Here is a 26415-nt window from a genome sequence, read left to right as displayed (position 1 = left end):
CATCTACATGACATGGGTCTGTGACTGTGACGGGGCAGGTGGGCTAGAAATAGGAGGAACTGTAGGTTTCACCAATCACTGGAGCCCAACTTAGGTGAGAGGCCCTGCCTCAAAGAAGAAGGTGGTGAATGATGGGAAGTCACCTGACATCAGCCAATGTTCTCCAATGTATGCACACATACATATGTGCATGCACACAGTAAATCTGTACATGTGCATAACCCTCCCACCCCCGACATGACACACACAAGTTAAATCCTGGAAGAAGAATCACCATTTCCAGACACTCAGGAAAGCAGCTATTGTTTACACCAGGGTGTGTGTTTTTCCTTCTCCCTCAGCACAAAACAGAAAACATGAGAAGAAAAACACCATCAGGATAAAGCCACCGCACCTATGATGACACTGTAGAGATTTCCAAAGTGACCCCACATATCATAATGATGGGGCACACTAAGAACTATCTCCAAGGCTTTCTACTGGGAAACTAGGAAGCAAGTGGTTCCTTTGGTGGCACTTTATAGATGGGAGGGGAGTTGGCGCTTCACAGAATGACATTTGCATCTACAGAAAAGAATTCAAGGCTTGTAAACACAGAGCAGCATTGAACTTGAAGTGATCGAAAATTTTGTCTCTGTACAGAACTGGCCTTTATTGGCTCCCCAGTTAAAATCTTTCTAATTCTGTTCACAATAACTGGACTGTAGCTATCAGTTCATCTGGGAGGCTTCGAGTTATGACAAAAGCAACTGGGAGATTCTGTTATCATCAGAACACAAATGGCTTACTGGATCTTGGTGCCTCTTGAGGTATAAAATGGAATCTGATGGGCCAACGGCACATGTCCTTGGATATTCAACATGGCTACCTTGTTTTACGACAAGGGACACTGTTCAAAGGCCGGATGATTCTACTATGAACAGAAATATCATTTATAGATGAACACAGAGACTATCACGTTAATACAAATACAACCCAAACTGTAAACTATTAAAGAAGGACTGCTTTGACTTTTGCATAGAAGATTATCCCAATAGCCTTCTCCATTTTGGTGCCCAGTGACTTAGAAATTGTGACAGCCTTAAGTACCTTTGTTTCAAAGGTACCACAAGACTGTGGGTATTGGCTGGTTTGTCAACACCAATGCTGACCGACTTGTTTCGCATCTCTGTGATGTGAGATTAAAACGTCATCATTTAACCAAGGCTGAAGCTATTTCACCCCAGGTGGTAGAATACAGATCCAACCCTTCTAAAGTATGTAGATTCTGGCACTATATTAAAATGAAGACAGACAACAGAATGTCCAATACTGAGCTAAAATACAAGCATGTTCACCAATTTACTCAGAATCATAAAAACAAAAATTAAAAATTAAAAAAAAACATTCATTTGGATTTTGGTCATAATTTAAAACTTTAAACAAAAACCAGTGTGGTATGAAAGCTTTTCTTCATTTCATATCTATTTTTTATCCAAGTTTACAAACTCCTTACTGGTAAGTTTAAAACAAAACAAAAAACTTGGTTACCATTTAATATAAAGGGTTTGTCTACATGGTTACCTTGACTTCATTCAACAAGAACACAGATTATAGCGGGGTCCTCTGGAAGTATCATTCCCAGTTTTCGGACGAACCGCCTCCTGAGTGGTAACCCAGTCTCAAAAGAACACTCATGGTATGCACTCACTGATAAATGGATATTAGCCTAGAAGCTTGGAATACCCAAGACACAATGCACATATCAAATGATGCCCACGAAGAAGAAAGGAGAGGCCCCCGGTTCTGGAAAAGCTCAGCGCAGCAGTGTAGGGGGATACTAGGACAGGGAAGTGGGAAGGGGTGGATGGGGGAACAGGGGGAGGGAGAAGGCTTATGGGACTTTTGGGGAGGGGGGATCCAGGAAAGGGAAACTCACTTGAAATGTAAAGAATATATCAAAAAAAAAAAAAAAAAAAGAACACAGATTATTACAGGGGACTTACTGAGTAAAAACATGATACTTCTTTCTGCTCCAGGAGCAGAGAAATCTTCATGATGAGGTTACTAACTGAGAGATCTGGATATTCCAGGACCTCAAACAACATCTGACTTGTTCAGGGTCAGAGCAGAGCAAGAACAGGGGGTAAGGGTTGGGAGGGTGGGGGTAGGGGGTTGTAGGGGTAGGGGGTGGGAAAGGGGGTAGGGGGTGGGAAAGAGGGTAGGGGGTGGGGGTAGGGGGTGGGAGTTGGAGGGTGGGGGTAGAGGGTGGGGGTGGGAGTGGGAAGGTGGGGAGTAGGGGGTGGGGGTAGGGGGTTGCAGGGGTAGGGGGTGGTGTCTCCTCTTCCGGAGCTGCCACCCAGACCAGATACGTCTTCAACTCCTGCTCATGACAGCTTCTGGCTGCTGAGCCTTCAGTCTCTGGGCCTATGTCACTAACCACTGCCCTTTCTCTGGCTCTCAGGCCTTCCGTCCCGGTCTGATCGTACCACCAATGCCTCTAGTTTTCCAATCTGCAGGTGGCAGACCACGTGGTCTTCTACAACTTCATGAGGTGACATTCATTCTAAATCTCATTCTAAGTCTGTGCACGTCTGTATAAAACTGATCATTTCTATCGTTTTTTTTTTGAGAACCCTGACTAATATGCAGATAACGGAGAGACGTGCACCTTAGAAGAGACATGCCTATAAAGAGGCTCAGTGAGGAATGTTTTCAAGAACCAGGGTCAGTGTAATTCCATATCTGCTTCCCATCTCCTCCTTTGATTCTTTTTCTTTTGTGTTGCTTATTTGCATCAACTAACTTTTGTTTTAGCACAAACCGTTATGCTTGTATAGCATAAACATGTATTTTTAGAATCTATAGTTACTGCTGTTTAGTTTTTATGATCGACTTGACACAAAGTAGCATCGTCTGGGAAGAAGAAGCCTCAATTTAGTAACTGCCTACTTCCGCTAGCCGTGGCCATGTCTGGGGGCAGTTTTTTCTTGTTTACTAATTGATGCTGGAGGATCAGCTGGGTCTGAGCTGCATTAAAAAGTCTCACTGGACAAGAACCAGAGAGCAAGTCAGTAAGCAATGCTCCTCTATGGTTCCTGCTTCAAGCTCCTGCCTGGAGTTCCTGCCTTGGCTTCCCTCCAAGATGGGCCAGCCACCTGTAAGAATAAATAACCCTTTCCTGTCCAAGCTGCATCTGACCATTTGGACGTGGTGTTCAGCACAGTGAAAAAGCAGCTGCACAGTTACAGAATACTAGAGCCAAAGCATTCTATGTCTTGGTCATGCTGTGCCATGGTTCTAATCAAATGCCATACACGAAGTAATTGAAAATAAAGAACAAAGAGGCTGTAAATTTGAAGCAGAAATGGGAGAGAATATGCAGGGTGATCTAATTATATTATAATCTCAATTAAAACTAATCATAATTTATTTCTGCCATCTAGGGCGTTCGTGCTCAAAGTCCTGAGACTGCAGACTGCATAATCCAATGCAGAAAGGCAAAAGTGGGGGGGGGGGGTAGGGGGGACCAAAGGGACCAGAGGAGAAGCAGTTCAGTTTCCAGCAGTCCTCTCTCAGGATGATTCGCACATTCCTGAGATGACAATGACTGACTCCTGAAGCCACCAGCAGAGCCTATTTCCCTCTCTCTAGGGCGGTACCTTTGGGACCTGGATGAAACGGCTCACACGCAGAGATTGTGGGACACACTCAACCTGTAGCACATTTGAAAGCTGAGAACACAAGCTTGGTGGACTTTTTATTTTCTAAGTGTCCCGAGGGCGCAGCATCACAGTGGAGAGTGTATCCTGGTTTCACCGAGGCTCCAACTTGAGCTTATTGTTTCTAAACTGGGAAAATAAATTCTCACTTGGTCTTTACAAGACAGTAGAAAATCTTTCCATAATAAAAGTAGTATAAATGTGAACAACAAAAAAAAATTCTATCTTGAAAAAAAAATGGCAGATGTATAAAAGAATCGGGTCAAAAGCAGATATGACATAGTTGCAAGCAGTGTGAGGTCCACACCCTAATGTCCTGAGATTGGAAGATAAAAATCACTAGATTGCCCCAGAGCACAAATTCCTCATGTTCAAAAGGAAAGGCTAAACTAAGGTATTTGACTCTGCGACAGAAACAAAGGAAAGAGAAATTAATGTTTGTACAGGGCCCGTGACGTCAACACGCTGTGTTGGGATGTCAACAGTCCTGAATGCTCACCAAATGTTCACAGCATAGAAGCAGAGGTCTAAGAATTTTAACTGCTATTTCTCAAAGCAATCCTCTATAGTGACAGTCACCTTCCCTGCGCCTCTCTCAGACTCAGACAAGGAAAATGAGGCCAGGAGAAGTCAAGTGACTTTTATTCATGGCTGCAGAGAAACACCTTCGAAAACTATCCAAACGAGAAACTGGTTGGCTTCAAATACAATCTGCTGCCCTGAAAAATGCTGCCTAGAAATGCACCACTAACAGCTCCCCCAGGTCACTCAACTGTTTGTCATACAAAGGATAAAAGAGAGCTTAGGTCCACGAGTGTGGCTTCTCGCTCAAGTGAAGCCATGGGACCCTTGGGCAGCACAGAGCCTGTTGGTCCCTACAGAAGCTCCCAGACACACATGCTGCTGGGAACGTCGGGGCAGAAGCTCTCTGTCTTACAAGGTCTGATCTTGACAGAGCTACTGATTTGCTTGCCCTCCCTGGAGGACAGCTTTCTGCCCCTGCTTCGTCTCTCTTCTAGAGAGCTCTCCTGAACCCAGTTCATATTCGTCTGGTGAAGGATTATATCCATTCAGACGAAAAAAGAATCAGGAAGTGCAATTTGGCTTTCTAACATCACAAGAACCTCAACATTTCCAGGCGAGGGCCTGCGGAAGCTGGGCCATCGGCAGCAGCTGGACAGGAAGGAGGCAGAGAGAGGAACTAGGAAGAAGGAGCCAGGTAAAACCGCCAATGGCAGAAGCGCAGTGATGGACGTCCTCCACACTGGGACTCAATTGAACAAATACACAATCTAATCTGGGCTGTGGTGGCGCATGCCTTTGATCCCAGGGCTCTGGAAACAGAGGCAGGAGGATCTCTGTGAGTTTGAGGCCAGCCTGGTCTACAAAGCAAGTTCCAGGACAGGCAGGGGCTACACAAAGAAACCCTGCCTCAAAAAAGAAAAACAACAACAACAACAACAACAAAAACAAAAAAAACCCTTACAAACAAAACAGCAACAGCAACCAACACAAAATCTAACGATGCTGGGCACCAAGCCGGGAACACCTGGGCCCAATCTGCATGTTCAGGTACACACAGAGACAGGATGGATCCTCTGGTAAAGGTGCTCAGTCACTAAGCCTGAGGACCTGAGGGCCACGCCCAGACCGCACACAGTGAGGAAGAAAAGCAGCTTCTGCAGAGTGCCCTCTGACCTCCACAGGCACAGTCTACAGTGTGGGTTGCTCAGTGCGCACTTTGGCGTGGTCACACACAGACCACATTCCACAAATAGATGACTGTAATAAAACAAAGGGAATTCAAAACCTAGAAAGAGCAGTTTACAAAAACACAACAACAACAACAACAAACCAAGTAAACTCTACAAACTCCAAACTACAGGCAGACAGGCAGGGATATTCCAAAGCCCACAAAGAGTGATGGTGTCACTATGGCTATAATGAAGGGAAAATAGAAGACTGTGTAACACACTCCATGAGAGCAGAACTCAGCAGAACTCGCAGAAGATGGGGAGAAGGAACAGGTGAAGTGGGGAAGGGGTGTCCACTCCAAAATGGGGGGTGGGTAGAGTTGAGGGGTGGGACAAGTCTACCCCATGGCCTGAAAATTGACCACCATGGGCTTCCTACAAAGACAGGGCCTACAATCCAGACAGGGCAGGACAGAGATTCTAGAGACCCTGTAGAGGGAAGGTACAGACGGGGAAGGAGGGCTCAGCTGGATTATCTATGCATGAGCTGTTGTGTGTTTGGAAACAACAGAAGGTGCAAAGTTCTAATAGTAAAACAAACTTGAAATATGAAGAAAAAACTGAAACGAAAGCAGAGCCTGTAAATTTATTAAAGTAAAACACAGGACAGAATTAATTGGGCAGGGGGTCCTGAATGGAATCAAACAGGGAATTCAAGCTGTCTTAGGGTTTACTGCTGTGAACAGACACCATGACCGAGGAACTCTCATAAGGACAACATTTCATTGCGGTTGACTTACAGGTTCAGAGGTTCAGTCCATTATCATCAAGGTGAGACCATGGCAGCATCCAGGCAGCATGGTGCAGGAGGAGCTGAGAACTCTACATCTTTATCTGGTGGCTACTAGGAGAAATATGACTTCCAGGCAACTAGGATGAGGGTATTAAAAGCCAAGCCCACAGTGACACACCTACTCCAACAAGGCCACACCTCCAAACAGTGCCACTCCCAGGGCCAAGCATATACAAACCATCACATAAGCAGAGCACACATGCCTGCATGTACTGCTCTCTGCTTTCCGACCCTGGACACCACGTGTTCACTGTTTCTGGCTCAGGACACCTGCACCGTGAGCCAGAGTGAACCCCTCCTGCTTGAATTGTTTTTGTCAGGGTATTTTATCTAGAACAACTGACTCGCATAATCTGAACTTGGGCAACAGTAGCTACGACAACGAAGCCTCTAAAGAAGCAAAACTTACTTTCCAAGGCAAAACTTGACCCTGGCACCACATGTGGACCTGCGTAGTTCTTGGTCTGGGGTTTGGGCTGCACTCCGCAGTCTTAGGCATTTCCCGGGGACACTGCTAACTGTGCAGCCATGTTTGGAAGCCTCCTGTGCGCATCAGATGGAGCCATCAGAGTGATGCTTCCCAGAGAGGGATGTGACACATGAAAAGCTTGCTTTGAAGGGAGCAATGCTCTAGAAAGTGCCTTGGTTGATCTGGTTAGTGCCATTTTTAAAGCCCGCTATACGTTAAGCGTGCTCCAGTGTGGGTCAGCCACACACTTCTCAAATATTTCCCCTATTTTGGGGCTTCTCGCTTTGTATTTTCCAAAGCATATGGGTGCACATTCCACCCGCATCCCACCACCACCCCCCGGCAATTTGCTCCTTGGTATTTAACCAACAGAAGTGCATGCATATGCTCACCAAAATGTATCTCCATATGCTCGCAGCATCACTGTTTATAGTAGCCCTACCTGGAAAATACCTGTCTTAGGTAGCGTTCTGTAACTGTACCGATGTAGCAACACTCTAGGATAGGCTGACTTGGGTTCATATTCTGGAGGTTTCAGCTCCTGGCTGCTTGACTGGTTTGAACGAAAATGGCCCCCCAGGAGATATAGCCTTGTAGGAGGAAGTGTATCATGGGGTAGGGGGCGGGGAAGGGGAAGGGGGCGGGGAAGGGGAAGAGGGGCGCTGGGCTTGGAAGTTTCAAAAGCCCATGGTAGGTCTTTCTCTATCTGCTGCCTACTGATCAGGATGTAGCTCTCAGCCACTGCTCCAGGGCTGTGCCTGCCGCTGCCATTCTCCCCACTGTGAAGACCACGACCTAAGCATCTGAAACTGTAAGCAAGCAAGTAAGTAGATGCTTACTTTTAAAAGAGTTGCCGTGGGAGCTGGAGAGATAGCTCAGCGGTTAAGAGCACTCACTGGTTGCTCTACCAGAGGACCCGGGGTTCAGTTCCCAGCACCCACATGGCAGCTCACAACTGTCTGCAGCTCCAGTTTCGGGGAATCTGACACCCCTCCTCACACAGACACGCATGCAAGTAAAACGCTAGTGTACATAAAACAAAAATAAATAAAAAATACTTAAAAAAAAAAAAAGAGTTGCCTTGCTCATGCTGTCTGTTTACAACAATAGACCACACACCAAGACAGCCCCGCTGCTTGGAGGTTGAGGCAAACCTGCTGATCTCCTGGTTGTGAAATAAACAAAACACAAGCAGAAAGGGTGGGACACTAAATTTCCCTTAAAGGGTACATCCCAGTGACTGTCTGTCTCCCTCAGAGTCTACTTGCCTCTTAAAGTTTCTACCACTTCTCAACAGCAACAAGACAGGGATTAAACCTTTGGGAACATTTCAAATCCAAACCAAAGCACTGCTCAAATGCCCATCAGTGGTGGGCTGGATAAATGGTGTCTGGGTGGATAACTGCATACTAATGAGCATCATGGGCATAGGGCCAACCAGGAGAGTCCTGACACTGCAGCACTGGCCCACCACCCTCCTTCAGACCCCGCCCCCCAGTGGCATACACAAGAACAGGCAGCATGTCTATGCTTCTGAAGCTGGGTCAGCCGGTCTTCCCCTACAGGACAGTGATGGTGTCTGGGAGGGGCTCCTGAGATGCTGCTACGGTGCTGTCTTTTGTTGTGAACACCGGAGTTGCACTGTTTTGAGAGTACAGAGCACAGAAAAGCCTTCCACCAAGTGTTTGTGAAGGCATCTTTTAAAAGGCATGGGCAAATGTGTAAAGGATTATATACACTTGGCCCAGGGAGTGGCACTATTAAAAGGTGTGGCCCTGCTGGAGTAGGTGTGTTGCTATGGGTGTGGGCTTTAAGACCCTCCTCCTATCTGCCTGGAAGCCAATCTGCTAGCAGCCTTCAGATGAAGATGTAGACCTATTAGCTCCTCCTGCACTATGTGTGCCTGGATGCTGCCATATTCTTGCACTGATGATAATGGACTGAACCTCTGACCCTGTAAGCCAGCCCCAAGGACATGCTGTCCTTAGAAGAGCTGGCTTGATTGTGATGTCTGTTCACAGCAGTAAAACCATAACTAAGAAAAAATGTTTGGGGAAAGAGTTCCAATTCCCTCGGCTCAAATGGCATGGACATGGATGGCCACAATGAACGTACTCCTAAATGGATGGATGCCACCAGCCCATCGGACCAGGGACCATGGCTTCCAGGACATAAGCAGCTCAGCTTCAAGTATTAATCGTACTTCCTCAATTACCATTTAGCTCCGTCTCCTCCACAGTGTATATGTAACTTGTCAGAAGAGTTTGGAACAGGAAACTAGAGGAATGTGGCGCTCCTGGCATCTGGAGGCCTTGAGTCAATTCCTCCATCTACCGAAGACTGACTGTAACGTAGGCTTGCTTAGTGTGCAACCCCAGCCATTAACTGGATCATCCTTATCACCACATGGGCCATGAGTTTAAAATGTAATCACTAAGAGAGTCACACAGCCGTACGTGATAAATGTGAGTGTGTGTTAATACACTCCACAGAGCACAGCACAGTCATGCATGCCTGTGTTATATGCTGCATGCCTGTGTTATATGCTGCATGCCTGTGTTATATGCTGCATGCCTGTGATATGAGCACCCAGAGGAAGCTGCAAAGGAAGATCATGAGGTGGAGGGCAGTCTGGCTATATAGTGAGTTCCAGGCCATCATGGCTGTCTGAGGGGGCTGGGGAAGTGTGGGCGTGCGCGCACGGGAGCACACATGCGCGCGCGCGCACACACACACACACACACACACACACACCACACCACACACACACACACTATCCACATGTATTCAGACACATATATGTATATATGTGACATGTTATCTTCTTAACAAAGATTGAAGAATTGTTTTCTACAAACTTAACACAGTTTGTAGAAAACAAATGCATAATCTGTTAAGTAAATCCATCTGACATGCCCTGAAGGCTTAAACATGCAAAGCTACAAGGAAAAATTGCTTTCAGGGCTGACCTTTTGGTACTTAATAAGTAGCTGGTGTGCTCGTCCCCGGGGTTAGAGGCTATTTCCCCCATTCTCAGTATTCCCTTGTTGCCTGTGGGTTTTGTTTACTATGGATGAGGCCTCCTGGGCCTTCCCTTTCTGCATTTCCATGGTCAGCCCCATTCAGGCAGTCAGACACGTGAACCTCCATGGGTGTGGCTCCTGACTTTACTAGGAGACAGTCTCCAGGCTATACCTCTGCCTCTTCTACTCTTTCTGCTCCTCTCCCTCAATGATCCACAAAGGTTCAGGAGTTGTATTGTAGATCGATAGCCCTGAAGACATGCAGACAAGTAATGTCCTACAAACTCAGCACTTGTTTTCATTATGCATTCAGGAATGTGTGTGTGTGTGTGTGTGTGTGTACATGTATTTAACAGCTCATGAAAACAGAGGCTACAATTTGAAAAAGAGCAAGGTATACGTGGGAGGGTTTGAAAGGAAGAAAGGGAAGGGGAAATAATACAATAGTATTATAATCTCAACAAAAACAGAAAAACAATTTAAAAATAATAAAAATGTATGAACATATGAAAACTGTTGAAGCGGTCATTTCCTGGAGTCTATATAATAATGTCTGAAAAACTGAGAAACCAAATTCCCTTTCCTGTAAGATACCTGGTCTCATGACACCTACTGCTCATTCGGCCCTGTTCTTCCTTAACATTAAAAAACTGTTCTGCGTTCAAAGAACACAGAGAAGCACGCAGGAACAGAAGAATCTTCAAGAGCAATGCTACTCCACCTTCCTAATGCTGCGACCCTTGAATACAGTTCCTTATGGTGTGGTGACCGCCAACCATAAAATTAATTTCATTGCTACTTCACAACAATTGCTACTGTTATGAATCGTAATGCAAATAGTTGTGTTTTCCAGTGGTCTCTGGTGATCCCTGTGAAAGAATTGTTGAACCCCCCCAAAGGGGTTGCAACCCCCAAGTTGAGAGTCACTGTTCTAGAGCTACAGGTCTAGAGCTTACTGTCATCCTGGTTTATTTTGCCAGCATACGAACCCGCATCTCCCCAGCACAGTCCTTTTCTAGTGCTGTAACACAAAGAGCACCACAAGCTGATGAATTAGGATGTACAATGGAAAAGTTAGTTAAAAGATTTACAGAGTTAAGTGAGTTAAAATGTGATTAAACCCTGATCCAGGCTGGCCACTGTCCTTAAGAGAAGGGATACTGGACACAGATACCAGGAGCATACACAGTCAGGGTACAGGCTATCTGAGGACAGAAACCTGCAAGTGAGGCAGAGACGCCTCAGAAACTCTGCTACCATTACATCTTGGACTTCCCCTGAGAAACTGTGCCTCTGTTTAAGGAACCCAGACTTTGGCATTTTATTAGAGTAGCGCTAAAAATTAGAAATTATAAGAATATTGTTAAGGAATTAGTCCTTGATTAATATTAAGAGATTAATTAATTAATTATATTATTATATTTATATAATATATATTGCACATATATTTATATATTTATGTTATATATTGTCTATAATAATATAATATATTAACATGTATAAATATAATTATGTAAACTTATATAAACATATATTTATTAATAAATATTTATAAATGCACTTTTATATTATATTATATATATATTTTATATATCATATATGATATAATTAATGTCTTTAGAAAATATTAAGAAAACATAGCATATTTCCTTTTTGTCTGTCCCAACATTTTAAATTCAAATTACCATTTTCCATGATTAAACATCACACCCCGATGAAACTGAAGATTCTACTGGATCCTGCACTCATGAGCTTTTTTGAGAAGGTCTGAAAGGCACCAGCATGGAAGAAGTTTCAGACCAAAATGTTAAGCATGGGTGAGGCAACATGAGGTCAGGAGGCATTAGGTGGTTGGCCTCAGTACAAAAAGGAGAGGTGAGAGGTTTTCAAAGCAGCTTGAGAAGAGGCAATGGCGCTTATAAGCGGCTCAGCCCTGACCCCTAATGGTCAAACTGTTACACAGCCGGACCATTCCTCAGCCCACTCATCTGCTTTATCAACCTGTGCAAACTCCCTAGTCAAAGACTCAGGAGGCCTCCTTCTGCATGAAATCACCTCCAGAATTCTGGGGGTCTTAGAAAATCCTCAAACATAGACAAGGTTTTCTCTCAGGCAAGTACTTGATCAAAGGTGATCTTAAGCTATTATTCACACCAGCTCTAACACAGACGCCCAGTCTCATAACAGTTGGTACAAGAGCAAAGCAGTGAATGGCGTGATGTCTTATGGGAAGTCAGCTTTTTTATCCAGTACCACACCTTACGGTCATACACAGAAACTATTAATTTATCACTGGATAAAGATTCAATGTTAAGGAAATCTCTAAGAGCAGTGCCCGGCATTGAAATGCATTTAGTCAGTAGCACATACACAATACATGGTATTTTAACTAATTGTTGAAGACCTGACAAGTTTTTAAATTGCATTTGTTACTCACGACAGAGCCCAAGTCACAAACACATCACAGGCAAAGTGGGTGGCCCTCACCATCCCCTAGCCATTCCTACTCCAAGGAAGCTCTCAGCTGCTTCTGGCCAAGGCACGCGATACACAGCCCTCAGACTTCCAGGGATTCTGAATAAGGTGGGGAATGGGGTAGTGAGTGCCAGGGTGGTGAGAAACGAAGAGAAATCAGTGAGCCAAGAACTCCAGAATGCCCCAAACCTCAGACTTCCACACCATAAACACTGCTGTACATTTTATGTGATTGCAAAAGCTTGGGTTGACCAGATGACTGTCGATACTGCATTTGCCATCAAGCCTGAGGACTTGAGTTCAGTTCCTGGTACTTGCACGGTAGGAGGCAAGACCCTGACTCCAGCAAGTTGTCCTTTGCCCTCCACACAGATGTTGTTACGTCACCTGTACATACAAAAACATATACCCAGAGACACAAGTAAAGAAACTTGTAAGTGTGGTGGCATTCACAGGACGTTAGCCATGACATGTCTGTGTCTTGGCTTTTGTTTTGTTGAAAAAAAAAATCACAAGCGCACTTTAAAAACTTGGTAAGTTTCCAAACATTAGTTATAATGTCTTGCCAATGGCATACACAAACGGGGAGGCTAAAACAGAGCGATCACAAGACTCAAGTCCAGCCAGAGCGCCACAGACAATCTGTTTACAAAACAAAAAGCCAGGAGGAGGCAGAGAATCAAAACACTTAAAAAGCAGCAAATACCAACACTCATTCGTTTGCTTGTCCCGGAAACAGCCACACCCATTCTTTATCTTCACTCCTCATCCAGATAAGACTTTCACAGTATTCAACAAAATGTAAAACAAAACAACAAAAATACTCAAAACAAACAAACAAACAAATAAATAAACGATAGATGTACAAGTTGCATCTTGTCCCTAATGGCTGTAAACTATTCCCCACTCTAGAAAATTTGAGAGAAACCTCGGTAGACCGAACGCAACTGATTTGCTGTCTATTGTGGCTTCACTGCATCTAAAACATATATTAAAAAAAAAATTGTAACCTCAAGAAAACAACCCAATTTATAAAACAAAACAAAACAAAACAGGGCACAGAATTAAGCAGAAACAGGCAAAACAGAAATGGCTGAGAAACACCTAAAGAAAAGGTCACCATGCTTCACCACCAGGAGATCACAAATTAAAACTGCTTTTGGGATTTCATCTTACATCAGTCAAAATGGCCAAGATCAATAAAACACATGACAGCATACGCTGACAGGGATACAAAGAAAAGGGGACACGTATTCGTTGCTGGTGGGAGCACAAACGTGTGTGGTCTCTACGGAAACCAGCAAGGGGCTTCCTCAGGAAGCCGGGAATCGATCTCCCTCAAGATGCCTCTACACCGCTCTTGGGCATCTACCCAACAGATGCTGCGTCCTTCTAAAGAGACACTTGCTAGTCCATGTTCGGTGCTTCTCTGACGTCCAGCATGGCCAGAAACAGCCCAGATGCCCATCAACTGAGAAGTAATGAAAACGGGGTTCATTTACACAATGACATGTATGGCTGGAGGTTTTTTTGTTTTTTGTTTTCAACGGGAATCATGGTATTCTCCATTGAATAAATTGGGCTGGGGGGAAAATCCTGAATGAGGTAACCCCCAAACAAAAAGACAAATATTCAAATTTCTCTCTTATGTGTAGCCGCTTGCTTTTACGGCATCGGGATATTTCCTATAATCTATATATTCATGGTGGTTAGGGGTGTAGTAAGGGACTAGAGGGGAGGAGAGGATCTCCCAAAGTAAGAGAAAGAGAATATGTTGTTAAGGAGAGACAGGAAGGAGGGACAAGAGTGGGAAGATTAAGTGGGGAGGGAGAGGGAAGAGAGGTAGAGGAAGGAATGCGGACACTAACCCTAAGGGCCACTATACTGCAGAAGCTTCCTAAACTATATACGTGTATGAAAAGGAGATGCGTAGAATCACCAAAGGATGGGAGAGGCAGTGTCCCAACTGGAAACCTTACGCTATCAGGTGAACTTTCAGTGCCAGGAATAGCAAAGGAGCCCCCTTGTAAGCCCACGAATATCTCAGGCTATTGGTTGCTCCCCACAAACTGACGGTAAGGCCCTATCGCCCGAAGAGAACACTCAGACTCTCACTGATCACGGAGAAGGCGTGCCGCTGCCAGGCCTGAGCCCGTGACCCTCCAGATAGCGGTGTTCACGTTACCAGGGGAGAAAGGCATCACCAAACGAGCTGCAATGCTGCAACCTACAACAGTGACCTGCCCAGGAAATACGCTGGCGTCGGAGGAGCACAGATAATTGGGGTTAAGGCCCATGAGACAGAGACCATCCCTGACCATTGGATGGCCAAGAGCCCGAGGGCAGACAAGGCGTGGGCCCAGGGGAAACCAAACACAGCGTTCTGCAGAAAGAACGTACAATAAAATGGCTCCTGATGGCACTCTTCCTTTAACTCACAGATCAGGGCCTTCCTTAGTTGTCCTCAGAGAAACTTCTTCTCTGGGTAGATGGGAACAGATACAGAGACCCACAACTGGTCAGCGTACAGACAGTGAGAGATTTTGTAGTACTCAGTCCTAAAGACAGCTTTCTCCAGCGTCTGCCCTCGGGGATCAGGGAGCTACGCAGAAGAGGGGGCAGAAGGCTTGGCAGAGCCAGAGGGAGGGAGGACTCCGAGAAAACTGTCTGCCAGACACAACACGACTGATGGACATAAAAACTCACAGAGAGTGTGACAGCGTGCCGCGCGGTCAGCACAGGTTCAAGCCAGATGAGATCCAAGCACGGAATGGCGGAAGTGGACCCAGGGCCCCAGTCCGGAGCAAGGCGCTATATAAGACACATGCTCGCAAATAAAAAATTAGTTTTCTCCAACCATTTTTCATTCATCATATTAGCCATACTCGGGATATGTCCAGGAGTATCCAGCCAAAACAATAAACTCAATGCTGTTTTAAGAGATCTTTTGTCACCTATTGCTTAGTTTGGATTTTTTTTGCCTTGTTGGTCTTTGGTTTGTATATTTTGTGTTCTGGTTTTCTGTGTGTGTGTTGGAGATTGTTGTACAAAATTGTTCTTGAGGCAGAGTGGGGGGCTGGGAGGTTGTATGTTTTGTTTGGTTTGGTTTGGTGTTTTTTTTTTTTTTTTTTTTTTTTTTGGATTTGGTTTTTTCAAGGCAGGGTTTCTCTGTGTAGCCCCGGCTGTCCTGGAACTCATTCTGTAGACCAGGCTGGCCTCAAACTCGGAAATCCGCCTGCCTCTGCCTCCCAAGTGATGGGATTACAGGCGTGTACCACCACCACCCGGCATATGTTTGTTTTTAAAATAGAGAGAGAAAGGGTGTGGAGTCGGGTGGGTAGAGAGGATGGGTGCAGAAGAGGGGAAAAGCGCAATCAGAATGTATTGTATCGAATTTTTTTCAAATAAGAATTTCTTAACCAAAAGCAGTAATATTCTTCGTTCCAGAAACTTTCCCAGCACTACAAAACACAGAGGCATGGAAGAGACAAGCTGGCCAAGTTGGAGGTATGATGGGTAAAACTCAAGGGACTTGGGAAGCCTCCCAGAGGTGCTGGCCCAAGAACAGAGTCACAGACAGGGGAGTTCTCAATTCCCTCAACAGCATTAACTGACAAAGGCTCAACAGACGGCCAAAGAGATTCAAACCTAAAGCTGGGCCTTGGCACCAACTTACAGGAGGCAAAAAAAATGGGGGGGGGGGGGGATTTGAATAGGTTATAGCTAAAATACACTCATTGCTCCTGAGTCTCACTGAGATGTGCCCCCCAAAACAGCCCAGAATGAAAACTGCATCCTCAACAGGACCACCAAGTGCAGGTTTAAGGTAACCTGTGGCGGTGCACACCTGTAATCCCAGCACTTGGGAGATGGAGGCAGGAGGGTCCTCGTCAGCTACAAAATGAGTTCAAGGCCATCCTGGTCTATGTGAGACCCAGTCTCAACAAAACAGAAGGCAACTCACCACATCTCAGGAAACTCTTTGTTGTGTTCTTACATCCCAAACTCCCAAGCAGAAATGCTGGCATCTCAGATGCTTCAAAGAAATGCAAATCCTCCCTTCTTATCTTCAAAGCCAAATCATTACATTCTTTTTAAGAAGTTAAATTCGTAAATGCAAAAATAAAAAAAAAAAAAAAGAAAGAAAGAAAAAGAAAGCTTAGGGTACAAGACACAGCCATTCTCGGTGTGTGTAAGTTAATGGTTTCCTGTGTTTAATCAGAATGCTTACATATTAAATGTCACAGCTACAGGTAAACCTAAGTTTAAAAAAAAAACAATAGCAATACAATAAAAACAACAAGAATTCATACACAATACTCGAGGTAACTCTGTCATATAACAGCCACATTATTTCCGACTGTTTGTTGTTTTAAATTTATGCGTGTGGCATTTAAGATGAACCCTAGAACCGCACACATTCTACACAAATGCTTGACCACTGAGCTCCAGTCCAGTGAGTGACTGGCAGTAAAGTCAGTTTAGGAACAGGGTTCCAGTGAACATTCTAGAATCTTCCAGGTTCTTAAGAGTGCTGATGGCAAGGAGTCAATACATCCAGCCCTTCCTTAAGCCAACACCACCAGAGGGGGTGAGATTTTTCAAACTTCCACTGATCGGTCCAAGAAGTACTAATGTTGTCTCTTGGTTTCTGGTTTGAGCAATTACAGAAATGACCTCGCTTTCTATCTCCCAGTAATAGACTAGAAGCATTTTCTTTTTTCCCTTCAGGAAGCAAGTGGCTATCTTTTCTCCTGTAGTAAGAGCCAAGGCTTCAAAGAGATAATGGAGCTGAACTGAAATAGCAAAGCCACTCCTGCCATTTGTTAATATTACATGGGTCTGCATCTTCCAAAATGATACAACTGGCTCTGCCCAATGTGGACTCATGCTTCAGCCCACAGGGAAGGATGCAGCAGGCAGAGAACCAGGGGGTGTGCGGGGCACAGATGTACCAAGTCCCCTGCTCTCTGCTTAGCCTCTCTTTCCTCTACAGCAGGAGAACCCGAAATAAAGGCAAAGCAATGGGAGTGTGTCTAGATCCTCTGCAGACACTTCAGTGTCAAAAATCACCACAACACATGTCACCCAAGCCAAGAAGTCGTCAAGATGCTAAGAGTATGAAACCTATGTCAAGGCGAGACTCTTCGTGATGGCCACCAAATGCAAGATGTCTGTATTCCACTTCTGCCTTAATGTATCAACAGCCATCCCAGCCTGTGCCCTGAGAACAGACAACAGTCTTCATGCCTAGGAAGCTATCCGCTGACTCTAAGGTCTCTGCACAGCTCCCGTCTGGCTGACGTTCCGCCGCTACATCCTACTCTGACTCCCAACACTCTTTGCTTCACTCATCAAACATTTTGGAGTACCTGCTGTGTTCCAGACACTATTCTCAAGAACACAAGCACGAATGCTGCACAGCTTTGGTTCTCCTAGTATCTGAATGAGGAAGACAGACTACTGGATTAAAAATAAATTAATAAATTAATAGGGCTGGAGAGATGGCTCGGCGGTTAAGAGCACTGACTGCTCTTGCAGAGGTCATGAGTTCAATCCCCAGCACCCACATGGTGGCTCACAACCACCTGTAATGAGATCCAATGCCCTCTCTGAAGACAGCTGCAGTGTACTCATACATGAAATAAATCTTTAAAAAAAATTAATTAATTAAAGGCTATGCAATCTGTGCCTTGAAGAAAGACGGGGTTTACAGAGGAAGGTAGGAAGAAAAGGCTTTCTGTAGGCTATGATGTCTGAGCTGACTCCTGGCTATTAAGTCAAGGGACTACAGGTGGAAAGGGGTAGGAATAAGGAGACAAGAAACTTTCAATGCAGGAGGATCTGGCTGCCGGGGGTCACCCAGTGGAGTTTATTCAACATCGCTTTGATGAGCATGCGTGGATCTGCTCATGATCATAATCTGGCCTTGTATGCCCAACCAAGGAATGCGGGGGTTACCACTGCCAATAGTTAAATCCTCAGAGGACCTAAAGGAAGCCACAGGCTGCCTACAGAAGTGTTGTTCTTTACTGAGAAAGTGTTTTCAAAGACCAGAATTAGTTTCCAGCACTTAAAGGTCATGAAAACTTGGACACTGGAATTCTCAACACAAAATCCAGCAATAGTGGTCCAGCATTCTCACATAGGGGCAACTGTCTGGATGTGGAGAAGAGAAGATGCCCAGGAGAGGGGCACAGGCAACAACGGAGTCCATGGCCATTCCCACTTGTACTGAGTTTCCTGTCTGGGTTTACAGACGAGAAAACACAATCAAATAGGAACCGTGTAAGCTCACGGCTGGAAACAACACCCTAATTAAATGGGTGCCGAGCTTGGAGCACAAGAGAGAGCAAAGCCTGAAGACAAATGGGAGAATGAGCCGGGAATGCATCATGAAGGAGAAACGTTGAAAATACTCCCGCACAAGCATTCTTACAAACTGTCGTGTAACTTTGGAGTACCACCGGCTCATGATTCATAGGGTAAAACGTGACTTCCAAACTTAAAACGAAAATGCCTACTTGGAACACTACACGGAAAATCGACTTCAGAGCCACGAAGCCACCTCAACAGCTGATAAGGAATTGCAGCAGGCCTCGGATGAGGTTCTCATCTGGTTTGCCAGTCCCAGCAGAACTGTGGTCTACAAACTTTCTGAGCCAAGCTCCTGACATGTGAGCTTTACAAACAGAGGTGGGACGGTAGCCTTCTGAAACGCGCCTCCCAAGAGAACAGTTGCTTAGCAAACTTAGCAACTGTCCAGAGAACTTACACAAGCCGTTGACATCCAGCATACTGGAGATACCCCTGTCACTCATGTCCACTTCCGGCTGGTTCTTCTCCCTGCTCTCCTCCACCAGCTTCTTCAGAGACTTGGACATGTTCTGTAGCAAAGGACAACAAAGCACGTGGATGATGGCAAAAGTGGGAGCCTGGGGGTTGAGGGGCAGGTTAGGGCAGGAAAGGATCAGAGGCCCGGGCTGAACTCTCCAGGGCTGCCAAGGGGAGGAGGGGGGCGTCACCGTGAGGGCCTTAGTAGGAGGACTGGGACCCCGCACACTCACCGCAGAGAGCAACACCTGGTGGAGTGTGCTTGGGGACCTGCAGGGAAAACTCGGGTGGAGAGCGATGAACTGGATCAGTCAAATACAGGATCCGGCAGCAGGAACACACCCTGTCCCAGCGATCGCGCAGGCGCACACAAAATCCGGCCAACCCGACGCCCCTCCCGGCCTGACACTTCCCAAATTAGGAGAACTGTTTCCCTGCGGTGGCTCCCGGCAAGGCTCAGCCCACTGAAGAAAGTGGACCCCGAGGCCGACCAATCATAAACGTTTTAGTCTCAGAGACTCCTCCCTATGTTGAGGAACGCCCATTTTTCTTGGGTTTGGGACTAGGATTGGCCTCAGCAAAGTACATGTGGTCTAGATTCCGCGCATGCTCACTAAGCTACGTGAAGAACAAAGCTCTGTGGGCGGAAGCAGGGAATTCTAGAGCTGGGCGCTGAAAGAGAAAGAAATAAGACATTGAGAATGCAGAACGGCTTGTGTTGAGAGATTTGGAGTTGAGTCCTGGGAAATCAGATGTCAAGTACTCTCTTTGTCCTGCGTCTTTCGTTGCCGGTCCCCTCCCTAGGAGAGTTTTTACCCTGAGTCCCTCTTGTGTCCCTGGCTGTCACAGACTCAGTGGAGGTATGAGATCTGGATTATGATAATGCTTCGAAAGACAAAGATTCGGCAGAAACTCGTGTCCTTAGCTGGAAGCTCATAAGTTTCTGTATCTAGTTATCTTGACCCAGATCTTTTGGTCTTGGAACCTGGAATCTATCTCCCTTAGGGTTAGATGCTAACAGTATGTCAGATATCTGAGTTGATGTTTACACTCATGAACAGTGAAATCATGGCTCTTAGAACTCTCCCACTCTCTTCAAATAGAATGGGTAGATAGATAGACATCAGACAGACAGACTTTCCTGCTGGCTTCTACCAATGACTGGATCTTGATGACCCAGTAAAAAACCTAATCTTAGTATCAATTTCACACTGTGAAATGGGGACTGATTGCAGAATTATTCCCCTGGTATTAGGTACATGATAGACAAGCAGTCAGACAGACATGCACAGGTTTAGAGACACACATGTAAGCAATGAGCCAACCTGGTAATAGAAGAAAGTTCTGCGCTTTGCATTTGAAAGCAGAGATTTCTCCTTAAACACACTTCAGATGAAAAGGTGATACTTGCACTCGGGGCACGTGCACTGTCACAGCCTCTTCACTTCTTAAGATTGACATTTGCTGAGAGCACTGATCAGATAGTTCAAATGCTACGGCTGCCTGTGAACTTCCGGTATGTGTATCTGAAATTGGACAGTAATTATGCATTTTTGAGAGATACTACTAGAACATCTTTGCCAATGCATCCTGTCCATGTAGATAGTTGCCTGAGTAATATGGAGTCTGTCAGTTTTCTTCACCTAAAACTACTGTCTTTCCCTTCATAGTTCAAAGGCTACAAGACAGGAAACTATAGAATTATATAAATAGGTGTCGCTTTACCTTCAATTTAACATCCATTTATGAGTTTCTAGATTCATAATTTCATGTACCTTTACTTCCTGGCTTTTTTAAAATATCAATTTCCCTGAACCATCAATATTTTAAAGCTTCAATATGTTAAAATTTTCTCTTTTTTTTTAATTCTTCTCTCATACAACCCATTCCAACTTCAGCCTTCCCTTCTGCCACCCCCTTCCCATTCCCCCTCTCCCCCCAATCCCATGATCCTCCATTTCTCTTCAGAAAAGAGCAAGTCTCCTAGTGATAGCAACAGAGCATGTCACAAGATTCACTATGACTGGGCATATGCTCTCAAATCGAGGCTGAAAGGGGCAACCCAGTAAGAGGAAAAGAGCCCCCTGGGGTGGCAAAGGAGTCAGAGGTAGCCCCACTCCCATTGTTAGGAGTCCAGCAAAAACCCCAAGCTAAACAGCCACAGCATGAACAGAGGATCTAGCACGGATTAATACAAGCTCTGCACTTCAGTTTCAGTCTTTGTGAGCCCTCTAAGCCCAAAGCATCAATATCCATTGTATCCATTAGTGCTTTTGAAAGGTTTCTGTTCTTTTTTTTTTTCCTCTCCAGCCATTTCTGATGAAGGTAGTTTTACTATATAAGTTTAAACCATCCTTTAGGGCTGGTGTAAGAAAATGACATACTTCTGAAGGCTGGAAGTCCAAAGTCAAATGCAGGAAGCTTTGATCTCTTCTACCCCTACCCCAACCCTGCCCCAGACTGGAGACAGCCTCTTCTCTCTGTACCCTCACATTGCTTTCCCTCACCCCAGGGGAGTGCGTCCTTGACGCAGCTATGATGAGCACAGCAGATCTGTGACATCCGGACCTTCCCCTTCTTCCTGAAATGGATTTTTCTTTTTCTCAACAGCTCTGAAGACAGGAAGTTTAACCTTACCTCTGGCTGCTAAGTCAGTTAGTTTCAACAGTCTCTTCTTGGCTCTTCAGGGGAGTCTGTTCTTGTAATTGATCTTAGTGAACATGCCATCTCCCCATGCTGGGCAGCTCACAGCAACCTGAAACTACAGCTAAGGGGACTAGATAAATGTGTTCTGGTTTCCAAAGTCACTAATCTGCACTTGCATGATGGTGCATAGACACGTGCATACACACACATACACACTCACACTCACACACACACACACACACACACACACACACACACACTCACACATATACACAGATCTTTACAAAATGTGTCTATGTGTGATGGTTTGTATATGCTTGGCCCAGGGAATGGCATTATTAGAAGGTGTGGCCTTGGACTGTGGAGTAGGTGTGTCACTGTGGACTTGGCTTTTAATACCCTCATCCTAGCTGCCAGGAAGTCATATTTCTCCTAGCAGCCTCCAGATGAAGAGGTAGAGCTCTCAGCTCCTCCTGCACCATGCCTACCTGGACGCTGCCATGGTCTCACCTTGATAACGGACTGAACCTCTGAACCTGTAAGCCACCCGCAATGAAATGATGTCCTTATAAGCGTTCCTTGGTCATGGTGTCTGTTCACAGCAGTAAACCCTAAGACAGCTCGAATTCCCTGTTTGATTCCATTCAGGACCCACAGCCCAATTAATACCATCTTTGCATTCTGTCCTGTATTTTACTTTAATAAATTTACAGGCTCTGCTTTCGTTTCAGTTTTTTCTTCATATTTCAAGTTTGTTTTACTATTAGAACTTTGCACCTTCTGTTGTTTCCAAACACACAACAGCTCATGCATAGATAATCCAGCTGAGCCCTCCTTCCCCGTCTGTACCTTCCCTCTACAGGGTCTCTAGAATCTCTGTCCTGCCCTGTCTGGATTGTAGGCCCTGTCTTTGTAGGAAGCCCATGGTGGTCAATTTTCAGGCCATGGGGTAGACTTGTCCCACCCCTCAACTCTACCCACCCCCCATTTTGGAGTGGACACCCCTTCCCCACTTCACCTGTTCCTTCTCCCTGTCTGCTGCAAGTTCTGCTCTCATGGGGTGTGTTACACAGTCTTCTATTTTCCCTTCATTACAGCCATAGTGAAGCCATCACTCTTCATGGGCTTTGGATTATCCCAGTCTGTTGCCTGTAGTTTGGAGTTTGTAGAGTTTACTTGGGTTTGTTGTTGTTGTTGTTGTGTTTTTGTAAACTGCACTTTCTAGGTTTTGAATTCCCTTTGTTTTATTACAGTTGTCTATTTGTGGAATGTGGTCTGTGTGTGACCACGCCAAAGTGCGCGCTGAGCAACCCACACTGTAGACTGTGCCTGTGGAGGTCAGAGGGCACTCTGCAGAAGCTGCTTTTCTTCCTCACTGTGTGCGGTCTGGGCGTGGCCCTCAGGTCCTCAGGCTTAGTGACTGAGCACCTTTACCAGAGGATCCATCCTGTCTCTGTGTGTACCTGAACATGCAGATTGGGCCCAGGTGTTCCCGGCTTGGTGCCCAGCATCTTTAGATTTTGTGTTGGTTGCTGTTGCTGTTTTGTTTGTAAGGGTTTTTTGTTGTTTTTGTTGTTGTTGCTGTTTTTCTTTTTTGAGGCAAGGTTTCTTTGGTAGCCCCTGCCTGTCCTGGAACTTGCTTTGTAGACCAGGCTGGCCTCAAACTCACAGAGATCCTCCTGCCTCTGCTTCCAGAGCCCTGGGATCAAAGGCATGCGCCACCACAGCCCAGCTTAGATTGTGTATTTGTTAAACTGAGTCCCAGTGTGGAGGAAATCTATCACTGAGGTTCTGCCATTGATGGTTTTACCTGGCTCCTTCTTCATGGTTCCTTGCTTTTGTTTTGTTTTGTTGTTTTTTTGTTTTTTGTTTGCCAGGGTTTTGATTGGCAGCAGTAGTGAAGCTTTAGGGGGAAGCACTTTGGGATTGAGAAAATATAATCCCTTGCCAATTTGTTCCGAGGACCTGACATAATATAAGTTTCGCCAGATAAAACCACTGAGTCTGTGCATGGCAGGACACACCTATAATCCAACCCATGGGAAGCAGAGGTCCCGTATTCCTGTGTTAATGTCAGCTGAAGCAGCACTCTCCTTCACCGCAAGTCTCAAAGACTTCACTTAGCATCGTTAACCTGTACTAAGTTTCTTTCTGTGAAGTTGTCTGATCTGCTGGAGACCACGGAAAACTCTGGAAAACACTTGGTTTCTATGTGGAAAGGAAGTAGTGAGAACCCCTCTTAGTTACCCACCTGGAGGCAATGACATGCCGTGGGATGCTCTCAACCTTGACCAAGCTGCAATGTGTACAACAGAGTTCGGGCACCTGAGGTGACAGTGCTTGCAGAAACCACACACAACTGCAACACACCGGTGATCTAAAAATGGCATACCCACCACTCAGGGACAGGCTGGTGCATGCAAGGCTTGGATTTGTGGGTCTGAGCATCTTTTATAGTTGGTAATAAATATAATTGTCTACAGAGAATGCTCTATATCCTTGGCTTAACTTGAATAGAAATATACAAAATGGGCTTCAGAATGGGCACACTCCTTCTCAGAACATTCTTTCTTTGAGAATTTGCTTTTACTGACACCTTTTCAACAGAAACAGCAAATTTTTACAACCAAATATTCATTGGTTTCTTGCCTGTTACAGCAGTAGCTTGAAATAAGGCATGAAGGGTAACATGAAGTTGTTAAATAAAATACACATAGAATAAGAACTGATGGCCTCGTGAGTTGAAGGTGTAACTCCCAGGCTAGAAGTATGGTGTGCATTTCTGTATGATGTGGGCAGTATACCATGCTTGAGTTGTGTGAAAAAGATGTATGCAAAGCAAAAGAGAGGAACAGTCGTTGTGTAATGGAGACTAAGGTTGACTTTTTCTGAACATTTAATGTGTTGTGGGTTGAGTCTGACATGACCTGCCCCTTCATGGCTATTGGATTTGTACAGTTAGTTGAGCCCCAGCTGGTGTTCCCCCCAGCTTCGGGGGAAGCTGCAGAACCTTGGGTCTCCAGCTGGTGGCGCTGCTTGGGGAGGCCATAAAAGCCTGAGTGGGAGGAACTGGGGCACTAGGGCTTACTTACTCTGAGTGCTTTGCTTCCTGATTTTCTGCAAAGTGAGTGCTACTGTACATGTTCCTGCTGCATGGACCACCGTGCCCTTCTCAGTGGAAACAAACCCTCCGAAACAGTGAGTAAAACCAACCTTTTCTTACAATAGATGTGAAGAAAGAAGCGGCCCTCATGTACAGAAGTGCGGCTGAGACAGATTATTATTTGTTTAACAGATAAGATGACCGCACATTCTAGGACGGTGGAGCCATGGATAAAAGTGAGTGGGTGGGGAGGGTTGTGGACACTCAACAGGCAGGAGAGTGCAGAGTCTTGGGAATGTTCAGAGGAGAGACTCAGCATGGCAAAGAGATGTCGGAGCTTGTGATGGAGAACGGTTTCAGAGGCCAGAGTAAATCTTCTAGCCCAAGCCAGAGTGACAACCTGATCCCGATGGATTAGAAATGTTGACAATGGAACTGTACGGTTTTAAGAGATGTTTATTATGGGTACTTTGACTTTTGTATAGTGGAAACAATACATCTATTTGTATCACCAACTTTAGAAAATGTACATCAATGTGTCAGGATAAGTTCCACCCTTTAAAGAATGTTTTAAAAGGTGTCTGCTAAATGGTGCATCCAGCAAGGATGCCGTGTGTACACCTGAGTCGAACAAAGCCGTGCTCTGCCTTCAGAGCACCGAATGGATAAACTGGTCATGTTCTTTCTCTCGTAAGGGCCACAGAAGCTCAGTCCATGTTTGATGGCGTGGGCAGAGACGGGGATGAGAACCGCAGAGTCCTGGGGTCACACACAGGTCTCCTGATTCAGCTCCTCCACATTATTTCAAACCCAGAAAGATGGGTTGTATACTCTGCATGAAATCTTATGAAGACCCGATTTGATGAAGAATGAAAGGGTGCTACCACAGTGTCCTGAAATTGAGGAGGAGAGGAAGAAAGGTTAATTTTTAAATCAAACATATTTCTAGAAATATCAGCATCCTTAAAGTATTACCTGTTGAAAACCTGTAAAAGTTCTAATAGTGAACTTCAACATATATTTCTAGATGTAACACGCCAATAATTAATGCATTAATTAATGCAAAAGTATGCCTCCAGAGACAGAAGGCTGCAAGGCAGTGGCTGTGGAGGTGATGGTAAGGTCGCACTGGTCTTTTATCTTCTATCTATCTGTACTAATGTGAACAATGGCACACATCATCACTGTGACATAAGAACGTGCAGATCCTCACACAGAAGCCAGGCTACTGGCATTTTCTGTTAGTGTTTTGTTTTTATTTCTTTTATTTCTTACACTTTATATGATGGGTTAACATTGTAAAATCTGAATAAAACAAATAATTAATTCATTACAGATGGGAAGGAGTATAATTTGATGATGGATACAAAGTATCCATTATCTATATGGAGTTAAGGTGACTCTGGGCTACAGGAGGGACTCATCTACCTTCCAGTGCCCCTGTACTTTAAAGTCCAGAGTGAACTCTCCTTCCTACAACAGGCTGCCAGCTGTGGGTTCAGGTGGAGCTGACTGCTTGGAAGGTTCTAAAATCCACACACAGGAGCCATACAAGGATCACATAAAGTTATCTCTTTTATTTTACCCTTTGAATAATAGCAACAGGGTGCCTCCTGG

General features: G+C 45.2%; 2 protein-coding genes across 4 annotated transcripts in view; both read right to left on the bottom strand.

Moving 5' to 3' along the window:
• The window catches only part of Rsu1 (Ras suppressor protein 1), a 201063-nt gene extending 181580 nt beyond the window's left edge, over positions 1–19483 (bottom strand). The window contains exons 1-2 of one of the 2 annotated variants that reach the window (XM_052156657.1): positions 19283–19483; positions 18991–19102 (exon numbers count right to left, since the gene is read on the bottom strand). In XM_052156657.1, coding sequence (XP_052012617.1) covers positions 18991–19099 — 109 coding nt within the window. In that variant the 5' untranslated portion in view covers positions 19100–19102; positions 19283–19483. The remainder of the gene's footprint in view (positions 1–18990; positions 19103–19282) is intronic. The other variant, XM_052156656.1, reaches the window with a different exon arrangement.
• Positions 19484–25267: 5784 nt separating this feature from the next.
• The window catches only part of Cubn (cubilin), a 206819-nt gene continuing 205671 nt past the window's right edge, over positions 25268–26415 (bottom strand). For both annotated transcript variants that reach the window (XM_052157465.1, XM_052157464.1), the window contains exon 67: positions 25268–25691. In XM_052157465.1, the coding sequence (XP_052013425.1) occupies positions 25584–25691 (108 nt within the window). In that variant the 3' untranslated portion in view covers positions 25268–25583. The remainder of the gene's footprint in view (positions 25692–26415) is intronic.

Source organism: Apodemus sylvaticus, chromosome 14 (assembly GCF_947179515.1).
Source record: "Apodemus sylvaticus chromosome 14, mApoSyl1.1, whole genome shotgun sequence".
Lineage (NCBI taxonomy): Eukaryota > Metazoa > Chordata > Mammalia > Rodentia > Muridae > Apodemus > Apodemus sylvaticus.
The sequence above is the reverse complement of the archived record's forward strand: the minus strand, read 5'-3'. Positions and strand labels throughout refer to the sequence as shown.